At 41.2% G+C, this 21585-nt stretch overlaps 1 protein-coding gene across 1 annotated transcript in view; it reads left to right on the forward strand.

Annotated features, from left to right (window-relative positions):
• The window catches only part of LOC121530841 (multivesicular body subunit 12B), a 42379-nt gene extending 21085 nt beyond the window's left edge, over positions 1–21294 (forward strand). Inside the window, exons 7-10 of the mRNA XM_041836113.2 lie at positions 3031–3119; positions 16082–16137; positions 16840–16899; positions 20530–21294. Coding sequence (XP_041692047.1) covers positions 3031–3119; positions 16082–16137; positions 16840–16899; positions 20530–20604 — 280 coding nt within the window. The 3' untranslated portion in view covers positions 20605–21294. The remainder of the gene's footprint in view (positions 1–3030; positions 3120–16081; positions 16138–16839; positions 16900–20529) is intronic.
• The last annotated feature ends 291 nt before the right edge of the window (positions 21295–21585 follow it).

Below are 21585 nucleotides of genomic sequence, written 5' to 3' on the forward strand. Positions count from 1 at the left end.
CCATATTTGTATGATTTTGCAGTTTAAAACATTATTCATAAAGTAACTGTGTCTGACGGAGGTCAGGAAATATAATTGAATGCCAGGATCCTCTAGCTTTTATATTGTCCCTTTCTCTGCTTTTGACACTTTCCACTGTGTCCCAGCTGTGCAGTGGCATTGTACCTGTCCCCATTCTTCGCTGCTTAACCAGCACTGTACCTGATTCTTGAAGGAGGCCATCATTGTCTGTGAGTGTGCTGTTATGACAGACCTCCCAGCGTCACCGTCAAACTTACTGAATGCACTCTTTCTTTGTTTTGCGGAATCCTAAAAAAGTTGGCAAATGTATATCTCAAATCAAGCAAATGGATGCAGAACGGTGCCACAAACAATAGAATCATCAAGTGAAATCTGATGTGCTCCGTGTGCTCATAGATTTTCCTGTGAATTCATGCAGCTATTCTTTTCAGCACCTGACACAAAGCTTAAAGGGAGATAATGATGGGTGAGGAAGCAGCCCCTGCAAAGCAGGACTGTCTGCTTGTTGAGGAAGGTGTGGAGATGTTGTCATGGAAGAGGCTGGATGAGTGTCAAAACAAGAGCTCCCAACTCCCTCTATGGCAGCTCAGGCTCTTCACTGATATTATTTGTATCCTTGTTTTGCCTCTCTGCAGACTACTACTTGTCTGTCCACTGTCTAACAGATGTTCTCCTCTTCTTTTCAGATAGATAGCTTCATTTTCTTTTACCTCATTTCTATCTCACCGAACAAATATATAAAACCATAAATTGATATTAGGATTTAGACAGCTGATTGATCTTATCAAGCAATCAGCAGTACTCTAGTTTTACTTAGAACATTCTGCCTTGAAGATGTGAGCCAGCTCAAAGTGGATCAGGTTGTTATTTATGCATATGGCTTTTATGCATATGTGTTTGTGATTACATTCCGTATCGATTTCATTGGACCAATGGGCTCCTGAGTGAAGTTGTAATTGTTTAAATCTTTCAGGCCATGTTCACAGTTTTACAGTAATTTAATGAGGAACTACATTGTAATTAAATATTCAAATTAGGAACAAGTGTCAATATGGCTCTTGTTGCCTAGAATGATGATTAATTGTAGTCAAAACTCCAGTGGCCAACATAATCTGAGCCCAACTGCTACCGTTGATTACATAGCAATACACTTGCCATGTTTTTGTTTTAAGAATTAGACTTGATTTGCCATATGGCACCCTATAGCCAGTACACCCAAATCATCTCTAGAAGTCACAGAATTTGGAATAAGACAGTTCTTTGTGGTTTAAGATTAATATGAAGATGGAAACTCTTAGACCCCTTACTATAACCAGGTGTTGCACTTTCTGTGAACATATTGCTGATTTCATTCAATCCAGTTCTTCTGTGGATGTTATGTTTGCTGATCATTTCATTGGTCCATGAAGATTTGTTGGTGTGGGAGGATCAACCATGCTCTATTCTATGGCAATGTCTGATCTTCCCTTGATTTCAGTTAGTGGCAACCCATAATTTCATTATAAAGTGCTTTGTTTTTGTACCAGGAAAGATGCAATATTGAGTACAATAGTTTTCAAAGGCCAGCTAAACATATCTCCATTTTGACCTTATCAAAATGGTGATATTTGAGCAAATGGATGTTTCAAAGAAGGTTTTCTCTGAATGCTTAATTTACATTTGTGTATCTCAATGGATCGGTTCATTGTTCTATGCTATATCATGAACCAAAGCGCTCAAGCGCATTTCTTCAAAAGAGCATCTAAACAATCTCCCTTCAGTTTATCAGTGTTTGTGAAATGTCTCACTGCTTGGAGAGGCATGTCCCTTCCCTTTTCAGCATTGGCGTCAACCTTTGCAAGGTAAGGAAAGTCTTCATTAAATGTGGCAATCGGTTCCACAAGATTGATGCCAACCTTTTAAAAATTCACCATTGCCCTGGATTTAAGATGGCCAAATGCTGATGTAAATGAACAGGGTAAAAGTCGACCCTATCATGGCAAATAAATCTGAGTTGCAGGCCTCAGCTCATAAATACCACAACCTGTCAGGGAGTTTGTTTTATTGCTTTTGATAGAAATTATTGCATTTATTTATCTCATCAAAAGAGATAGAAACGTAGAATAGCCACAACTCATGCAGTGTTGCCCTCAGAATATGCAGAGATGCAGATATGTCGCTAGTCTTCTGGAAATTTATTTTTCAGCCCCCTGAAGATGATTTGTCCTAACCACAAACAGAGCAAATGGGCAAACACACATAAACATACACAGAATACACAACTACAGTATTTGAATCCTTGTGCCCCTAGCTAAGGGTATTTAAAGTTCCTATATTACATGAACACCTTGCTCAGCATTACCCTACATTTGGACACACTGTAGCCTATTGCTATATCAGATGAGTTTCATAATGTTCTGGTGGAACTCATTTTAACTTCAATGCATGTTCAAAGTCACATTATGCAGCTCTCCTGAAGCTGAGAAATTATTTGCGCTTGCTGTGGATTTATCGATCAGTAGGGGTTAGTCACAGGTTGTAATTCATGATAGCTTGATTGATGAAGATTGCAATCTTATACGGTTTGTTAGCTCCAACTGCCCATGAAGTGCATCGCATGCTGTTTTTTTTTGTAATTCAAGCCTGTAGTATGGTAAAACAGACTTCCCTTGAGTAATATAATTTATATTCCTTTAGCACTAACCAGGCCCTAATCCCAGACCCAAACCATTAAAGGACTACAAAAGCCCCCTTGGCAGCTCACGTACAGGTTAGCTTTTATTTCATATCCAGCCCCTCTTCTGTCAGGTGTGTCTTGACCTGATCAACGCGCTGTCTGATCTTGAAGGGGGTGGGGGTGTCGTCATGGGGATGATTGGGTTGGAATCGGAAGATCCTGCCCGTGTGAACCCCTTCTCCTCCTGACACTGAATCCACGCCTTGGCGTTCTTCTCCAGATCTCAGAGAAAATGTCACATTCAATGTTGTGGTACACTTGTCTGACGTGACACAGTGCTTTATCTCCTCCAGGCAAATACCTGCAGTGCTCCCCACCAGCCCCTACAGGAGGAGCACCAGCAGGCCTGACTCAGAGAGCTCCAGTCTCTATACCATATCAGGTAACTGTCTTTTTACTGCACCAACAACAACACATAGGGAGTCTCACTGTGTATGATATGTATTGTGCAAATTATACAGTATGGTAAGGCGTATTGCAAATGATCTAAACTGTATTCTAAATCAGTTTAGCTCGCTCACTGTGCCCCAACCTGACCCACTATAAATTTAAGCTGAATGTTCAATTTCTATCACTTGCAGAATCAAGTTTTTTTAAATCTTTCTAGCCATATGTTGTTATGAAAGTATTTAATCTCCACCAACGTGTAGATTGCTCCTTTGGTAATTGATCTATGCACACATTTTACGTCTTTTATCACAGACGTGTAAAGAGCTGTGCTTATCTGAAATAATGAACACTGCTTCCCAGAGGAGCTCAGCATTACACTCAAGAGAACGTTTAACAGCTGTCAAATATGATTCATCACATGCCACGCTCACATTTACCTGCAGTTTTCTGCTGTAGGAGAAATGCAAACTGAATGCTCTTTTAGTAATAATAGAGTGGAAAGTGGAATGAAATTGATCTGGACTGGAACTTAGTTTAAACTTGGCTTGGTTATAGAGTCAGAACTTGCTGAGACACCGTAGTGGCTGGGGTGGTGTTTCTCCAGACGAGGTAGAGAGTAGAGCAGGCAGGTTTTATCCAGCTGGAGAGAGACACCATGTGGTGAGGATTCCTCTTGTTCCACAGTGGAGAGATAGCGGGTTGTGGCATGCAGTTATCATCCCAGTTATCCCTGTCACACACTGACTGTCTCCTAACTCGTTTTTAAAGATAGTCAAGCCTACCAGTCCGCTATTATATGATCTCACACGTTCATAACATATAATTACTGATTTAGGGATAATATTTTTCAATGTTATTTAGAATGTTAATGTTATTGTTTGTAATACCTATCTACAGTACCTGCTACCTACCTTGGTCTGGTCTGTGGCCTTCCATGTGTTATACCTCTGTTAGGACAGTTTTGAGTGACAATAAGAACCATGGAGATTCAGTACACTGCCAGCAATCATCATTTATCAATAGAGGCCGTGCTCTATAATCATACCAATGCTGTTGGTGCCTGCTCTTTTATCTCCAATTCACAAATCCTCCAAGCCTTGCTCTCTCTTTGAATCACTTTGTGGGGTTTGAAGAGAGGGGTTCATCTTCCCAGTCGTACTGTACAAAGACTTTCTCTTTCAGCTTCATTTGTCTTGAAAAGAGAGCCTTCCAGCCACACATTTAGATTGTGAGAGGCAGTATCTTTCCTCCTTCGTTAACAGTGTGACGACCTGCAGAATAAGTGTGGGGTCGGAGCAGACGATGGGTTTGTGTTAATTGTGAACTGCGTGGTGTGTTTGGTGTGTTGACAGCTGGCCAGGTTCACATTGGTCTAAAACCATGTGCGCTCTGTCAGGGTTATACAGGCGCCTTCTTTAGGATTGATGAATTGCCTGCTTTCTTGATTAAACCCTCCGTCACTTCCCAACAAAACAAAAACCCAACACAAAAAAAGAACGAGTCGAGGGGAGGAGAGGCAACATGTCTGGGAAATCTGTCATCTTCAGTCACTTTATGTGCAGATGTGATGTGCAGGCGCTTTGACATTTATTACCAGAATATTAAAAACTAATTCACATAGATTTTTCAAGCTTCTCTCACTTGACAGTTCAAGCTCATTTTTACAGAGATGAAGTTTTCACAACAGCCCAACCTTTTCTTTATTTCACCAGTATCTCTTTGATCCGAGGCAAGTTTCTTTGCCAATTATTTCCTATACCATTGGCAGGGGAGCAAGTTATTCCTGGTGCATGTAATTATAATGAAATGTGCATTTATGAAATGTGTTAGGAAATGTATTGTATTGTAACAAAATGCATCTTCAATGGTATATAGCCTTCAAGCTCAACTCTGGACCTCGAAGCTAGTTCCACTGTATTTTTTCATTGTTCCCCTCTAATCAGGGACTGATTTAGACCTGGGACACCAGATGGGTGCAATTAATTAATCAGGTAGAACAGAAAACCAGCAGGCCCCGGACCTCGTAGTGTAAGAGTTGAATACCCCTGGTATATAGTATTCTATTAATTTACATAATTAGAAGTACTGTTTTATTTCTCTTTACTTCGCTACATAACATAAAAAGATGATGGTGTTTTGAATGGAGTTCATATACTATTTGCTTGATTGTGTATCCATTGAACAGCAAATCATATTTAGCAGACATCCTAGTGAAAAAAAGGTAAACCTAATAAAAAGTAATACATTAACATATCTATTGCGTTAATCAAAAAATCCTGACATTGGCCCTGATATAACGTAATATGGAGCGCAATTATTTCCCAATCCATTAAAAGAAGTTCAATTAACAGACGGGAGACAGTTCATCCGTCAGAGGAGAGAGAAAAAAAGGAAGATTCAAAATTAACTTGGGTTTGCAAAATATCATGTCAGAAGGATGACAATGATTTTTGATTTTCTGGAACCAATATTAGAATCCTTATTAAACTATGTGCATCTGGAAAATGCAATGGGGCTTTCCAATTAAAGCGCCACTTTACGCTGTTTAATAATACCCTCAAAATATTATAGCTTATGAAATGACAGGTGAGTTGGTGTATGAATAAAACATAAAGCCCCGTAATAAGAGACAGAAAAAAATGAGACAGTTGTTTGGGGGCTTTTAAATGCTCGACATAATTTGCATATATTAATCTCCTCTTTTCAGCCTTATCAAGCATTCCACTGTATTTTAAGTTAAAATAGTCGTGACAGGCAGGGGTCTACACTTAGTTTTTCCAAGGATTTATTACTTGTATAATTCCGGATCTTTAATAAGCCAATATGACTGATCCTCTGAGTTTTGTGGAATTCAGTTAATTGTTCCAGATGGTGCTCACTGATTATGCAAAATTACTTTCTTTCTCCTCTTTTTCCCCAACTACACCATTTTTTGATTGACTAACATTGAGAAAAAAGATTATTTTTGGCCCAGCACTTTCATTAAGAGGCTTCTCATCAGGTTTCAAACAAAAGTTCCATCTTATCTCTCTCTGTGGTGCTGGGCTTGCCGGGCCAGCCTCTGCAGAGGGAGGAGTTCAGCCCCTGGTAATCTCCAACTGTAATCTCAACCCACTATGATGTATCTCCTCAGCCTCTGCACTAGCGTGGCTATATTTTATAATAACAACATTCTTTAGGCTGAGGGATCAAAAAACAACCTCTGCCTAGTGACACAAGTCATTGGCAGGTTTTTCTTATTCAATGGCTTGGTGGCACCTCTGGTGGTTGATTAAAACACTAACCAGTGGGGTGTTTTCCTCTCCTGATAGGCGTCCATCCAAAGGATCCTGGATCAAGTAAATTGAGCCAAATGAATCTTGCATGGATATTTGATGGGGGGAGGTATTGAGCAGATTTACTGCTGTGTTTTAATTTAGATGGTACAAGATTAAAAATATGCAATTCCTGTACAATAAACTATTCTAAATGTCTGAAACAAAGCCCAAGGGTTCGGGCTTGCGTCAAGGCATGAAAAACTGTGAAGCTTCTTTTCTAAAGCCCATTAATGATTTATTATTATAGTCAGTGTGGAGAGAGAAGCAAGAGAGTGCTTAAAGCATGCTTACTCACAAAGTGAACATCCCCTAAAGCTGGTGGTCATTTTACCATTTTGGTTATTAGTATCTTGAATATTACAAGTATTTTCTTTTGTCAAGACATTTTACCTAGATACCTAATCAAAATTGTTTCTGTTTTGATAAGCTGCTAACTTCAAAAGGCCATACATTTAAGCATATTAATATATTTACGAACAAATTATATGAATGCAGTCTTTCAGAACCCCATTAGACTCAAATAAGTGACTTGGAATAGTTTTGCATTTGCAGACCAGACTGGACTCTGGAGTCACGTCCCTCATTGCTCTCCATTCTTCCCTGGAATAAAAGCAGGGCTCCATTATTCTCAGTGGCCAGGCATGGGGGCCATCAATGGTCACAGCTCCCTCATTCCCTCCATGTAAAGCAGGGTTTGTTATCACATATCTAATTAGAACTTGATAAAAAATATTTCCCCAAAATCCAGTCATTAAATATAGTTTAAGGAGATTTATGGACAAATATGCCTTAAAGATCTTTTAATGGCTCTGCTGACTTGTTAAGTTTGTAATTAATGATCTCATAATACATACTGTAGTAAAACGCATATTGAGATTCTGGAAATGAAGTAGTTTTGGAAAAGGGCATCTGGGGCTCCCAGAAACTATATTAACATCTTAAGGATCGGCCCCTTTTTTTCAATTTACGCCTAAAATGACATACCCAAATCTAACTGCCTGTAGCTCAGGACCTGAAGCAAGGATATGCATATTCTTGATACCATTTGAAAGGAAACACTTTGAAGTTTGTGGAAATTTGAAGTTAATGTAGGAGAATATAACACATTAGATCTGGTAAAAGATAATACAAACAAAAAAACATGAATTTTTTGTTTTTGTTTTGTTCCATCATCTTTGAAATGCAAGAGAAAGGCCACAATATAATATTGCAGCTTAGGCGCAGTTTAGATTTTGGCCACTAGCAAAGTTTCAGATTGATCCAGTGAAGTATTGCAATACTGGACTATTTTATATCAAGTCTGCCCAAATGTGCCGAATTAGTCAATTGATACATTTTCAAGTACATAGCTATAGAGAACATACAAAAATGATATGGTAATACAAAATGTAACTTTACAAACTCCCAGGAATGTCATACATGATGGATCATTAACTTATACACTAACTTTCACACATCTATAGTGAGGGAAAAAAGTATTTGATCCCCTGCTGATTTTGTACATTTGCCCACTGACAAAGACATGATCAGTCTATAATTTTAATAGTAGGTTTATTTGAACAGTGAGAGACAGAATAGCAACACAAAAATCCAGAAAAACGCATGTCAAAAATGTTATAAATTGATAAGTATTTGACCCCTCTGCAAAACATGACTTAGTACTTGGTGGCAAAACCCTTGTTGGCAATCATAGAGGTCAGACGTTTCTTGTAGTTGGCCACCAGGTTTGCACACGTCTCAGGAGAGATTTTGTTCCACTCCTCTTTGCAGGTCATTAAGGTTTCGAGGCTGACGTTTGGCAACTCGAACCTTCAGCTCCCTCCAGAGATTTTTTATGGGATTAAGGTCTGGAGACTGGCTAGGCCACTCCAGGACCTTAATGTGCTTCTTCTTGAGCCACTCCTTTGTTGCCTTGGCCGTGTGTTTTAGGTCATTGTCATGCTGGAATACCCATCCACGACCCATTTTCAATGCCCTGGCTGAGGGAAGGAGGTTCTCACCAAAGATTTGACGGAACATGGCCCCGTCCATCGTTCCTTTGATGCGGTGAAGTTGTCCTGTCCCCTTAGCAGAAAAACACCCCCAAAGCATAATGTTTCCACCTTCATGTTTGACGGTGGGGATGGTGACTTGGGGTCATAGGCAGCATTCCTCCTCCTCCAAACACGGCGAGTTTAGTTGATGCCAAAGAGCTCGATTTTGGTCTCATCTGACTACAACACTTTCACCCAGTTCTCCTCTGAATCATTCAGATGTTCATTGGCAAACTTCAGACGGCCCTGTATATGTGCTTTCTTGAGCAGGGGGACCTTGCGGGCGCTGCAGGATTTCAGTCCTTCATGGCGTAGTGTGTTACCAATTGTTTTCTTGGTGACTATGGTCCCAGCTGCCTTGAGATCATTGACAAGATCCTCCCGTGTAGTTCTGGGCTGATTCCTCACCGTTCTCATGATCATTGCAACTCCATGAGGTGAGATATTGCATGGAGCCCCAGGCCGAGGGAGATTGACAGTTCTTTTGTGTTTCTTCCATTTGTGAATAATCGCACCAACTGTTGTCACCTTCTCACCAAGCTGCTTGGCGATGGTCTTGTAGCCCATTCCAGCCTTGTGTAGGTCTACAATCTTCTTCCTGACATCCTTGGAGAGCTCTTTGGTCTTGGCCATGGTGGAGAGTTTGGAATCTGATTGATTGCTTCTGTGGACAGGTGTCTTTTATACAGGTAACAAGCTGAGATTAGGAGCACTCCCTTGTGTGCTCCTAATCTCAGCTCGTTACCTGTATAAAAGACACCTGGGAGCCAGAAATCTTTCTGATTGAGAGGGGGTCAAATACTTATTTCCCTCATTAAAATGCAAATCAATTTATAACATTTTTGACATGCATTTTTCTGGATTTTGTTGTTGTTATTCTGTCTCTCACTGTTCAAATAAACCTACCATTAAAATTATAGACTGATCATTTCTTTGTCAGTGGGCAAACGTACAAAATCAGCAGGGGATCAAATACTTTTTTCCCTCACTGTAGATGGCCGGGCAGGGTGGGTGTGGAGCCAGAGACAGCAGGGGTTCAAACTGTAGAACCCAGTTCCTACATTTGAATATAAAAGTTGATTTTATCAAACAAAACTATGCTACATTTTATCTCTGGGACCCTTAGGACGACAAATCAGAGCAAGATTACTGAATATAAGTACAGTATTTACCTTCAGATGTGAATGTATCAAACCAGTTGCCGTGTTAAGTTTGTTGTTGTTGTGCACTCTCCTCAAACAATAGCATGGTATTTTTTCACTGTAATAGCAGTTTCACAGTGCAGTTTGATTTACAAGAATGTAAGCGTTCTGCCCATATAAGACATGTCTATGTCCTGGAAAGTTTGCTGTTACTTACAAAAGTCATGCTAATCACATTAGCGCACGTTAACTCAACCGTCCCGTATACGGGACACCGATCCCGTAGAGGGTAAATAGTTCTGCTCAGACTGGTCCTCTACGAGGACATATGAAGTATGCTTTAGAAATGTTAAAACAATCGCTCTTTTTACAAAGATGGAGTCGTTTGTGTTTGTGAGCATGGCAAAGGGCCTGATTAAGAAACTGTTCCCATATGATTGGATGAAAGTCTCTAAGTGTCTTTTTAGGAGAACCATATACTCACTTATTGTAACATTTCAGCTGAATCAACTGTTTTGTCTCCCCAACTTACATTTGCATTTTACATTTTAGTCATTTAGCAGACGCTCTTATCCAGAGCGACTTACAGTTAGTGAGTGCATCAATTTTTCATACACTATAGGCCTACTCACATACAGTATACTGACCTACAGTCTTAGAAAAAAGGGTTCCAAAAGAGTTATTTGGCTGTTCCCATAAGATAACTATTTTTGGTTTCAGGTAGAATCTTTTTGAGTTCCATGTAGAACCCTCTGTGGAAAGGGTTCTACATGGAACCCAAAAGGGTTCTACCTGGAACAAAAATGGTTCTGCCTGGAACCAAAAAGGGTTATTCAAAGGGTTCTCCTATGGGGACAGCCGTATAACCCTTTTATGTTCTTGATAGCACCTTTTTTTCTAAGAGTGTACACGCTGATGTGTACAAACATGCCCCAATGTGTCAACCTATTCAAAAGGCCATAACTAATAACCGTTGCCTGTTTCACCAGGAGAGTAATGGTGTGTTTATTAGCATAATTAATGACAAATGGCATCGCGGCATTGGTGGATTGGTTTAGGCGGATGATGAATTGGTTGAGGCCCAGCTTAGTGGCTGCCAAGGAAGCCTCTCTGGCTGTCATCCCTCCTGCTTCCACCCTGGCACTGCTCATTACTCACCATGTGAGGTGCCACTTTACATTGCCTGGTACCGTGAGCATCGAAAACTTAATAACGCCACCCACAACCTCACAGGGCTTTCTGCTCTGCCCACAGTCCAGAGGGCAAGGCGCTTGGAGAGGGCTAGGAGCCAGGAGGGAGAAGGGAAGCATGGGGACCATCCCTTACCGTAGTGTACAGCTGCTCTGATCACAACTGATCACACGTCACTCTCTGATCCTCTTCAGAGGGCACATGGCCATGTGACCCTCTCGCCAGTGTTCTGGAGTGTTCCTAGTTAGGTTTTTTGGTCTCACCACATCCCTTGCATCATTACAGGTTAGTTTGCCCACAGAAGCGCTAATTAAGAGGGGATTTGTGTAATTGTGCCTTCTGCTGTGTCCCATCCGGCGCATGCAATTTACTGTCAGCCCTCTGCCAGCTTTAACACTTGTCCAGAGAGGCGTACCCCATTTATACACAGATTCTGCTGCACATTTACCAGCAACCACAGCTGGGGCTCAGTGCTGGTGCCACTGTTAAGTCTTTAAAAACAATGTGCTGCTTATCAAGTTCTGATGTTTATTCAATTCCCAGACTTTTGCTAAGTGCTCATCGTGGTTAGCCTACATTGGAGTTTTGAAACTTTGAAAGTGATATTTGACTTTGTTGACTAAGCAGTTACAGAACACAATACAAATAGCATGTAGCACAATACAAATAGCATGTAGCACAATACAAATAGCATGTAGCACAATACAAAGAGCATTTTACAAACAGCATGCACGACCAGATAGGTCCTCTATGCATGATTGATCATTATGCCATAGCAGCCATTTTATAGAATTTTAGGTGTCTGTTGTATCATCACATGCATTGAGTGTCCATAGCTGAGATCGAAAAATATTGGCCCTCAAATAGAAAAATTATCAGAAATTAGACTGTGCAGATCCAAATGTCCACTGTTGTGCCGTAGCGTTTGTGGCCAGCTCACTGTAGCTGTTGCTCGCTCTGCCCACTTTCTGGAAGACTGATGGACCAGTGCCCGACTTGGACCTGTTCCTGGCTCCCAACCCAGAACCAGATTTCAAGGGCTGCTTGTCACACAGATGGAAAAATAACTCGACTAAATACTAAATACTCCTCCACTTTCCCTCCTCTCTTTCTCTGTGTAAACCTGGGTGTTTAGCCCCTGAGGAGTCTACAGAGACACCCATATAATCCACCAGTACTAATGATTAGCTGCACTGAGAATCATGCCCTCCAAGCTATCTGGGACTAGCAGTGTGTCTTATAACCATTTAAATCACTATTTTCAGTTTAGGAATTGGCATTTTACAATTGTCTCCATTTCATGAATATTGTTTTGGTATCTATTTTTGATGACTGCATCAATCTAACTAGGGTTACAGTGCTGCATTAGTAAGTGTATAGGGTCCAATGTCCAAAATGAAACTATTTTTAGAATGGAGAAGGGCTGCTGTAAAAGAAACCCTGAATATAATTTGAATAACTTCTCAATTGTAATGCATGTGAAAAAGGGCATGAATAAAGTACATATATTCAGTTGTAATCCTCAGTAACCCCTTTTCATTTGCTGTAATCATTAAAGGTAAAAAAAAAAAATGCTTTTCAATGGGACATTTTCAGAATCTTCATAGGATTTTTCCCCCCGAACTCCCATTCTGTCTGTAGGAATAAAAAAAAAGATAGGGGGTAAAGAATGGAATTCATAGAGCCATAGTCATTAAAATAATCTGAAAATAGCAACGCGCAATCATCTGTTCTCATAGCATGGGTCAGGAGCTCTGACACCTCCAAAATTCCTCCTGTCAGGGTAGGGGGCAATTTGTATTCTCTCTCATTAGGCAATTTGACTAATGACCTGCCGCGGCTGCAGAGCTACTGAGGGACCCTGCGCCTCGTGCCCTCTCTCCTGCAGCAGCCTGAGAAAACAGCCTCTATTGGAATGGCACAGATGGCATGCCCGGGCGACAAAATAAACGACAATCTGTCTCAGAGATGCTGTCAGGACTGGCCACTATTTCTCATGTCAGTGTCTAGTCGGGGTGAGGGCTGTGAGTGGGCAGAAGAGGTCCTCCTCCTCTTGATCAATGTGGATCCACACTCCGTTTACCTTAAATGAGGCAGAGCGCATGGCAAGGAACCTAGAATATAGTATTTGGAGTTGGACACTGGTGTGGTTGTGCACAAAGTTTCTATTGTAGAGTAAAGGTCAGAAAAAAATATATAGTAAATGCATAAATCCTCAAGGCGGGATAAACAGTTAATATCATGTCTTTACAGGGAAGTCCAAGTGCTTGGATGGAAACTGGAAACTCCCGTAATAACTTTTCAAAACTGAGTCTGTGATAGATTTTGGCCAACGGGGATGGTTCAGTCTGGTTCTTTTTTTACCATCAGATTTATCATACTCGGCTCCCGCTGCCCCTCACTGTATCTCAGTAGAAGTACCACAATATAGTGTTAGTGTAACCCAAACATTACTGATTCATATGGCCACTTTCAAAATAGCTATGCATGTAAGACTGTATTAGAGTAAATATTCAGTACTTTCTCACCTGATCCTGGAGTCAGTCTGATTCACCTGAATAATTATAGTGGACACAGATCAGTGCAGTTATGTTGAATTAGTGAAGCATGAAAGAAAAGTTATTTAACATTCTTTCATTTTTAATTAATAGTTGTGGTTCAGGTAATATGAGGTATGCTCGATCACCCACACAGTTCTCAATCAGTCAATGTCTGAGCATTACCCTGTATAAATATGTGTGTGCGTGTGCATGCGTGAGTGCGTGTGTGTGTGTGTGTGTACATGCGTCTGTGTGCGTTAGAATCCTGGAGATGCTGTGTATGGGTCGTAGCAGGACTGAAGCTGTAGTCCACAGTGACAGCGCATCCAACTACAGAACTGTGAAGGATTGGTGCTCAGCGCAGCATATGAGGGAGCCCATCCCGTCCTGAAACAGCCATTCGTCTGCGCCCAGGGGCTGGAGATGACAATGCAGCCATTCCTCATCTCACCTGATAGAGCCATTAATAAGCCAGTGATCCACACGAGGCCCGTGCTGACTCCGTTCTTTACACTACCATCAGTCAGGCCACAGGGCCCTTACTCGCTAACACCACTGTACTCATCATCATCATCATCAGCGTTGTTATCGTCATGATCACCATCATAACCATCATCATTTTCATTAGGGAGTCATAATTAGAGCACATGTATGGACTCTGATTTGATAGAAAATGTAATCACACCAAATACACGATCACTCTATAATGCACACATTTTTACTACACCATTTACACAAATATAGATTGGACCGCATGACCAATGGTTAAATATTTGTTTTCCTCACACAAATTGCTGGAACTTAATTCATTGCTCAGACAGACTCTAGCCCTGGCCATTTGAGTAGGTAGTGAATGCTTTAGACTGGGAGTGTTTCAACCAGGAGATTGGACTAACAGTACTTCAGCACTTTCCACTACTGTACGCACGTGTGCCTGGTAAAGTATCAATTTCGAGCCCAGTGCAATCGGCTCCAAGTTCCTCCGTTGGTCTGGGTGTGAGATGGGCCCTCCAGTATGGATGGTGGGGGGATACTAAGTGAGATCTGATTTAAAATGTAATCCTTGAACAACAAAGAAGCACCCCAGCCTTCAGCTCTAGATTAATCTGTCTGTTACACACAGATCCATCAACAGGGTGCAATCTGCACTTCCCATTGCTGGGTATTGATTCTAATGTATTCCCCCGCCCGCCTACCTCTTTGCTCCCGGTGACACAGTAGCACATGTTTATTCACTTGTTTTTATGGGCTTAAACAAGCCATCATATCCACCCAATCACCCAGCCGTGTTGCTGCAGATAGCCCTTCAGCTAGCACTGCTGTTAAATAGTCCTCCTCTGAGCGGGTTGAAGAACACATGCCAGGGCTGGCTTTCTGAATGGCTTTAGGGTGATGGTAAATGGGGGCCAAAGTCTAGTCTCTCATCCGTCCTAACTCATGGTGTAGATTTACAGTAGTGGCTTGTAATGGTGATGGTGGGTTTTAGGGAGGGGTGATATTCAATGTATTTTCCTCAGAGCTCTGTAGTCATTACATTATGTGAGGTCACGGGTAAATTACAAAGACCTCATTGTAGCAGAACAAAATCATATTTATGGGTGGAAAGTACAGTATAATGGATCCCTACTGTTGAGATACACAAAAAGGCAGTCATACGTATCAGAATAAAGGAACATTCAAATGACATTGTTTGAAATACTGTTATTAAGTTGTATTCTCCAAAGACTAATATCAGATCTAAAACAGTGACTCATGAGAAGCATTTGGTTACATTTATTTCTGAGTTCCTTTTCCTGTGCCAGCAGGCTGATGGACTATGGGTAAAATAACACCAGTTGGAAGGTTGGCCTCTTGATATTTGTGGCCCTTCAGAGAGAGAGAGAGGGGAGCTAGAAGTTGTGTGCTTCGTGATTTGGGATTTTTTAATTGTAGCCGAGCAGCGGCAGTTAGTTACCACCTCTCATCTGGAAAGGAACGAGAGCCTTTGTGTCCCCTGTCACCCTGTGTTAATTTGGGCCCTAATGTATTTTATAAACAAAGGGCTGCTCTCTAGCCTGACAGTAGTGACACTCTGATTCCTGTGCAGGCTGCATACAGTATGGGGTTGCACCATTAATAATCAACTGGCAGCCATCACACCATTTTAACCATGATCATTATGATAAAGGGCATACACTTAATTACAGGCCTGCTTAATTATAGCTCTGTTGAAGCTCGTTTGTTTGGTCAAATGCTAATTACACTACCACGCTCTTGGCAAGTCCTCATTTCAATCTACTTTTTGCCTGCCAAACACTGTGGCTTACTTTCATGCAAATCAGTATCCGGTGAATGTTTTGTCTCCCTACTTTCCCCTTTTTCTGTGCGAGTGTCTTTGTTTTGGAGTGGAACATCTCTCTGACAAGACAGAATCAGGAATAATCAAGAGTAATTAAAGAGGAGTAGGGCTTGCGAGGGTTTGGGGGAAGGAGGGAAGGGGGGAAGGGGGAGGGTGGAGGTACTCAAGTACAGTGGAGAATAAAAAACCTTTCATCTTCCAGCTATTGAGGGAGGGTTGGGGTGGGAGGGGGGTTGAGGGGAGCTGGTCTTCTATTTTATACTGCTACACTTAGCCGGGTTGAGATACTCAGTATGAAGATTATGGAATTATTGGTTTTGTATGAAATGTATGAAATGTGTTGTCATGTTTTTTATTCTCTATTCCACTCAACATTCTATTGTCTCTTTTCAGCAATGGATGATGTGCCCTTCACAATCTCTGAGAAATTTGCAAGAACCCCCGAAGAAGTGAGTGTTTACACAAAGCTTTGGAATTATGCTAAATAAAAAGCATTTTTCTTTTCATCCCCTCTAATTTGTTCAACTGTGAGTGGTGCAGTGGTCTAAGGCACTGCATCGCAGTGCTAGCTGTGCCACTAGAGATCCTGGTTTGAATCCAGGCTCTGTCGTAGCCGGCTGCGACCGGGAGACCCATGGGGCGGTGCACAATTGGCCCAGGGTAGAGGAGGGAATGGCCGGCTGAGTTGGTAGAGCATGGCGTTTGCAACGCCAGGGTTGTGGGTTCGTTTCCCACGGGGGGCCAGTGGGAAACGTAAGTCGCTCTGGATAAGAGTGTCTGCTAAATGACTATAATGTAAATAAAGAATGCTCTCTACAAGCAGCATTTATCCATCCACTTTTCAATTGTGGACATACTATATGTAGCCTGTATTCTTCCTTCTCCAGGATCTGATCCCCAGTCAGTTCTACACAGCTTCCTGCACTCTCCTCTCCTCTCTTCTCTTCCAGTGTACACTGAGTGATGAATGCATGCAGCCAGGCAGAGCTGGCTCAATGCAGTCCATTTGGCTGGCTGGCGGCGGCTGTCACTATATCACCTTTTGTATTGAAACAGAGAGGGAGAGGATTAAAGATTTTAAGCATGCTTACTTAGCCATGTGCCTAACGCCATGTTTCTTGTTTTTTTTCTCTCTCTGCTTTTGATTTCAGATGCAGCAAGTCAATTTAATGGGCATTACGATCAAATCCTTGGCAGAGATCGAGGAGGAAGTGAGTAGGGGCTGCAACGCTCAGCTGCCGCTGACACTGTTGGCCCAGAATGCAAAGCAAACATTCTTGGGGGTTGTAATTAAGTGTCTGAGACGGGCAAGGCCCTTTTGGCTCCACTAAGCCCAGATTGAATTAAAGCACGCCCAGACTGGGCCTGGTCAGCCACTCTCTCTGAGAGCTGACTAGTCTCACTGTGGTGAAACCAGAGAGGTCATTGTGTCCTGTACTAAAACACTCTGGATTCCATTTGGTCTTCTTTTAAACTGGTCTATCTAATGTCTGCCAGAAATAGTCTTCTCACTATTGAAACTGATTGCCAATATGATGCACATACTGCATGTGTTTGGTTTCAATTAGCCTTACTTGATCTTTCTTACCCAATAACATAGCCAGCATACAGACAGTAGAGATACAAGTTCATGCAGAGCAAATGAAAAGAATACAGACAGTGTATTATTACAGAGCGACTAGCTACCCAACAGGCATTCCTAGTAAGACAGAAATGAGTGTGTGTGTGTGTGTGTGTGTGTGTATGTATGTGTGTGTGTGTGTGTGTGTGTGTGTGTTCTTGTGCTTGTGTGTGTGTGCATGTGTGTGTTCTCACACGGTTATTGTGTGTGCATGAAAGAGAGTGAACCCCCCCCTCTCTCTCTCTCATTAGCACGATATCTGGGTATCAGAACTGCCAGGAAGTGACAGACCACTGTAAAAGAACAGGTGCTGTTGGGTTTGAGATGTGTTACAGAGCAAACACTCCCTCATCAAACTGGGTGTCTGTTCTGCTCCCTGGCTCTGTATTCTGTCACATAGTATAGAAATCACACAGTCGCCATCTTGTCATCTGGTCAGCAAGAATGGAGCTCATTGTCATTGTCAGCTCAGGTACTAATATTGTGAGTGTGTATGTGTGTATGTGTGTGTGTGTGTGTGTGTGTGTGTGTGTGTGTGTGTGTGTGTGTGTGTGTGTGTGTGTGTGTGTGTGTGTGTGTGTGTGTGTGTGTGTGTGTGTGTGTGTGTGTGTGTGTGTGTGTGTGTGTGGCCACTGCGGTCTGCTGGTGGAGACAGCCTGGCAGCTCGTCCCGTAGGCTCGCTCTCCTCTCCTCTCAGTGAGTGTGATTAGCAGCAGGACACATGGCGAGTTGAGCCGGGGAAGGGAAGGGAAGAGCGCGAGGAATCATTAATTACCGCAGCGGTAGCTGGAACTGATGAAGTAAATGTGAGATAGTGTAACACGCAGGATTTAGTGAAGTGGACGACAGCACAAGATTAATGGTGGGGCCAGGCTGATGGGGATGAAGTCACAGCTTAGCTTGATAATTAGTTTCCAAGAGGAAACATCCCTCACCATTGTGTTGTTTTTACTTCTCTTCTCTCACATTATTATCCCACTAAAATATCTCTACAGATGGGAAATTAATATAGTATTTCAGTTTGATATTACACATGCCAAATGTATATGCAGGGATTTTGGAGTGCTTATTTTTTTGTAAAATACAAAACAATATATATATTTGAATTTAAGGCTTCAAAATGTAGATACTGGTTTTCTGTTCTAGGTTGAAGGTTGAAGCCAAAATATGAAATCACTGAGGACCCTCTAGTTACTACATAGTAACACCTGCTCATATATATACATATATTTACAGTTATCAAAAGCTAAGTAGTATTTGTAATATTCAAGGCACTCAATCTTTTTGTTTTCAGTGGATCAAATACAATACCACTATCTATGTATAAATAGCGCAGTATTTAGTTCAGCCTTTCTAATATGAAGCCACACAAACAGGCCATTCTTGTTCACGGTGAGCGGCGTTCAGTTGTCCAGCAGAGGTCACTGTCAGTGTACACTGGAGGAGTTCATTTTCTCTCTTCAGGGCGAAGAAAGGACATTCTGACTGAAAAAATACATACATAAAAGAGAGGTGGTATTGAACATTTGCACATGTAATTGAGGAAAACTGTTGTAATCACATACAGTGTTACAGATAAGAACGTTTCCTAACAGGCATCACTTAAGCCATATTTCTCAGATTATGTTGGTTCCAGCAATTAGGCATTCTTTTCATTTCCCAAATGATTCGCAAAACTTGTGGAGATTATAATTGCTTTTAACCACGCATATCTAATTTGTGTCTTTTTAAGTGTTAATTAGTAAGCAATTTGAGCTGACGTCTTAATGTACTTTGCACTGCAAAAAAATGTTTGTTTTTGGCGACTGGCTAATGATTTTCAGAGTTAGTGTGTGAGAGTGTGTCTGTTAGTGTGGATGTCTCTTCATATATGTGTATGCATCTGACAGACATTTTAATTTGCACCTATGCACGTGTGTGTTTCAGCAGTAAACTGTGTGTGTGTGCCTGGGTGCATGTAGTGTGTAAGAGACAGAGCGAGACAGACAGAGAGAGAAGGAGAGAAGAGAGAGAAGGAGAAAAGAGTGAGAGAGCTCCAAATAGAGGTGGAATTAATGAAGACAACATGTCACATATTTTTTTGCGGTGGAGCAGGGACAGGAAATGAAGCTCTGTTCATCTGGGTGATTGCCGCCCATGTTCTTGTGTGTCACTGTCCTGTCAGCCCGTGTGTAAAAGTGGCAGACAGTGATACATGCTCTCCCTGATAACACCCCATTCCCCCATCCATCATCCACACACACACGCTCACACTTACATCTATTTGTTTATTTATTTTGCCAGGTGTCGTGGCTGAATTTCATTATAACTAACCATCTTGTGGCATGTGACTCGTAACTTACAGTTTCCTGAAAGACAGAGGGGTGTTGGTTGGAGATAGAGATCCCCAATAAATCCATTGTGCTTAGTTGGGATCTTTATTAAAACACATTTTATGATCTTGCAGCATCACCTAGTGCAGTGATTCAGTATTGCAGATCAGACTGTATTGAAGTGATGAGTTGGTATGTACTGGCAAGAAAAGAAGACATGCCTAAAGAGGCACTTCATTTTTCTTGTTTGTCTGCTTTCTTGTTTTAGTACTTTTTCTTTTTTGGGGCATTTAGCAGACGCTCTTATCCAGAACGACTTACAGTTAGTGAGTGCATACATTTTCATACTGTACAGTATGCAATGCAATTGCAATGGTAAAAGTTAATATGCGGTACTACTCTTTCAACAATGATTTGAAATACATTTTGACCACAACATCACTATTGATTACTGGAGTTTTTTTCTTCTCCTCTAAATATATTCTAAACTGATTTGAATTGCTCTCCTTCATTGCAATGGTTATTTATATATTTTTGTTACCAAAGAATATATTATTTTATCCATTGAGAAAACCAAGAAGAACTGTGTTTTAGATGCATGTATCTGGGAGATACATGTGAAGAAAATTCAGAAGGATTCTGGTTTTCCCCTGAACTTTTTAAAATGTATCATACAGTCTCATCTTATTCCACAAGGGGACAGTATTTGCACACATTTCTCCTTTCAGCTTTCTTCATACCCAAACACATACACAGTTTGTGTAATTTTAAAGGCATAGTGCTCTGCTACTGAAAGGGCTACTTATACAAACCCTCATTGGTGTGGGTGAAGAGGTGATTTCATATATAAACAGTTTGTACTGGATATACTGTATTTTAAATCCCTTTATTCTTCAATCCTGTCACAGTATGAGTACAACTTCAGCACGGAGCACAGCATCGGCCCTTCCCTGCCTCTCAGGCCCACCCAGAGCCAGTACTGAGAGAGCTTTTGAGTGAGGAACGCTCTGGAGGGACAGGGACAGAGTTAAAGACTACAGCACCTTCACGAATGGTCTCCCATTCCACAACAACAAAGCACTTACCGGAATGATGTCTCTGATGTCCAGTTTAGAGTCCACATTCACAGTATTCCCACATATCAGAAGTCAACAGGATTCTAATCTATCTTAAATGAACGGCTAACAGAAACCTCAAAAAGGATGTGAAGTTAGTAACATAACATTCTAAGTACCAAAATATTGGAGGTAACTATTCTAAATGTTGTTAAATGTGCATTTTTTATATCGCCATAGCTCTATATATTTCAAAGTTATGGTCTAATTTTCGTATTTGTGATCTTAACAATTATGTGCAAACTTTGCTTTACGCTCATTAAATTGTTTGTGCTCACTTATTGTTTGCGTGATAACAGCCACAGTAACAAATTACCTCATATATTCTAACGCTATCAGAAAATGTATTTTTAATCTTGTAGTGCATCTCCAAATATGTTGATACCTTTTCTAGTTTTTATTTAGGAAAATATTTCATAATGAGTGTTAGTACAATCAAATAGTCTATACACATGTTAAATTGATATGATTGTTGAATTGTTTTAACTCAATTGTTATTCAGTATATTATTACGTTATTCAGTAATGTAATGTATAAGAATTAATAAACTCCTTTCAATTCTCATGACTACCACTGAATCTCATGTCTCCCTTTTGGTTGTCAGAGTAACATGTAGGATTGAGGCTGTGTAGCAGTAGCAGTGACTGAGACTTCAGAGAATAAATGGGAGGCTGCCTCACCGCTCTGCTCTGCTCCCACTGACAGACAGATCCAGTCAGATAGTCAGTTCTCTTTGAAGGTGCATGAGGAACACTTGTTTCACCAAGCACAGACATCCATCACAGAGTCCATCATGAGCACTGTGCAGGAAGAAATTGCAAAGCTTCATGACATCAGAGCCACCACTTC

Source organism: Coregonus clupeaformis, chromosome 18 (assembly GCF_020615455.1).
Source record: "Coregonus clupeaformis isolate EN_2021a chromosome 18, ASM2061545v1, whole genome shotgun sequence".
Lineage (NCBI taxonomy): Eukaryota > Metazoa > Chordata > Actinopteri > Salmoniformes > Salmonidae > Coregonus > Coregonus clupeaformis.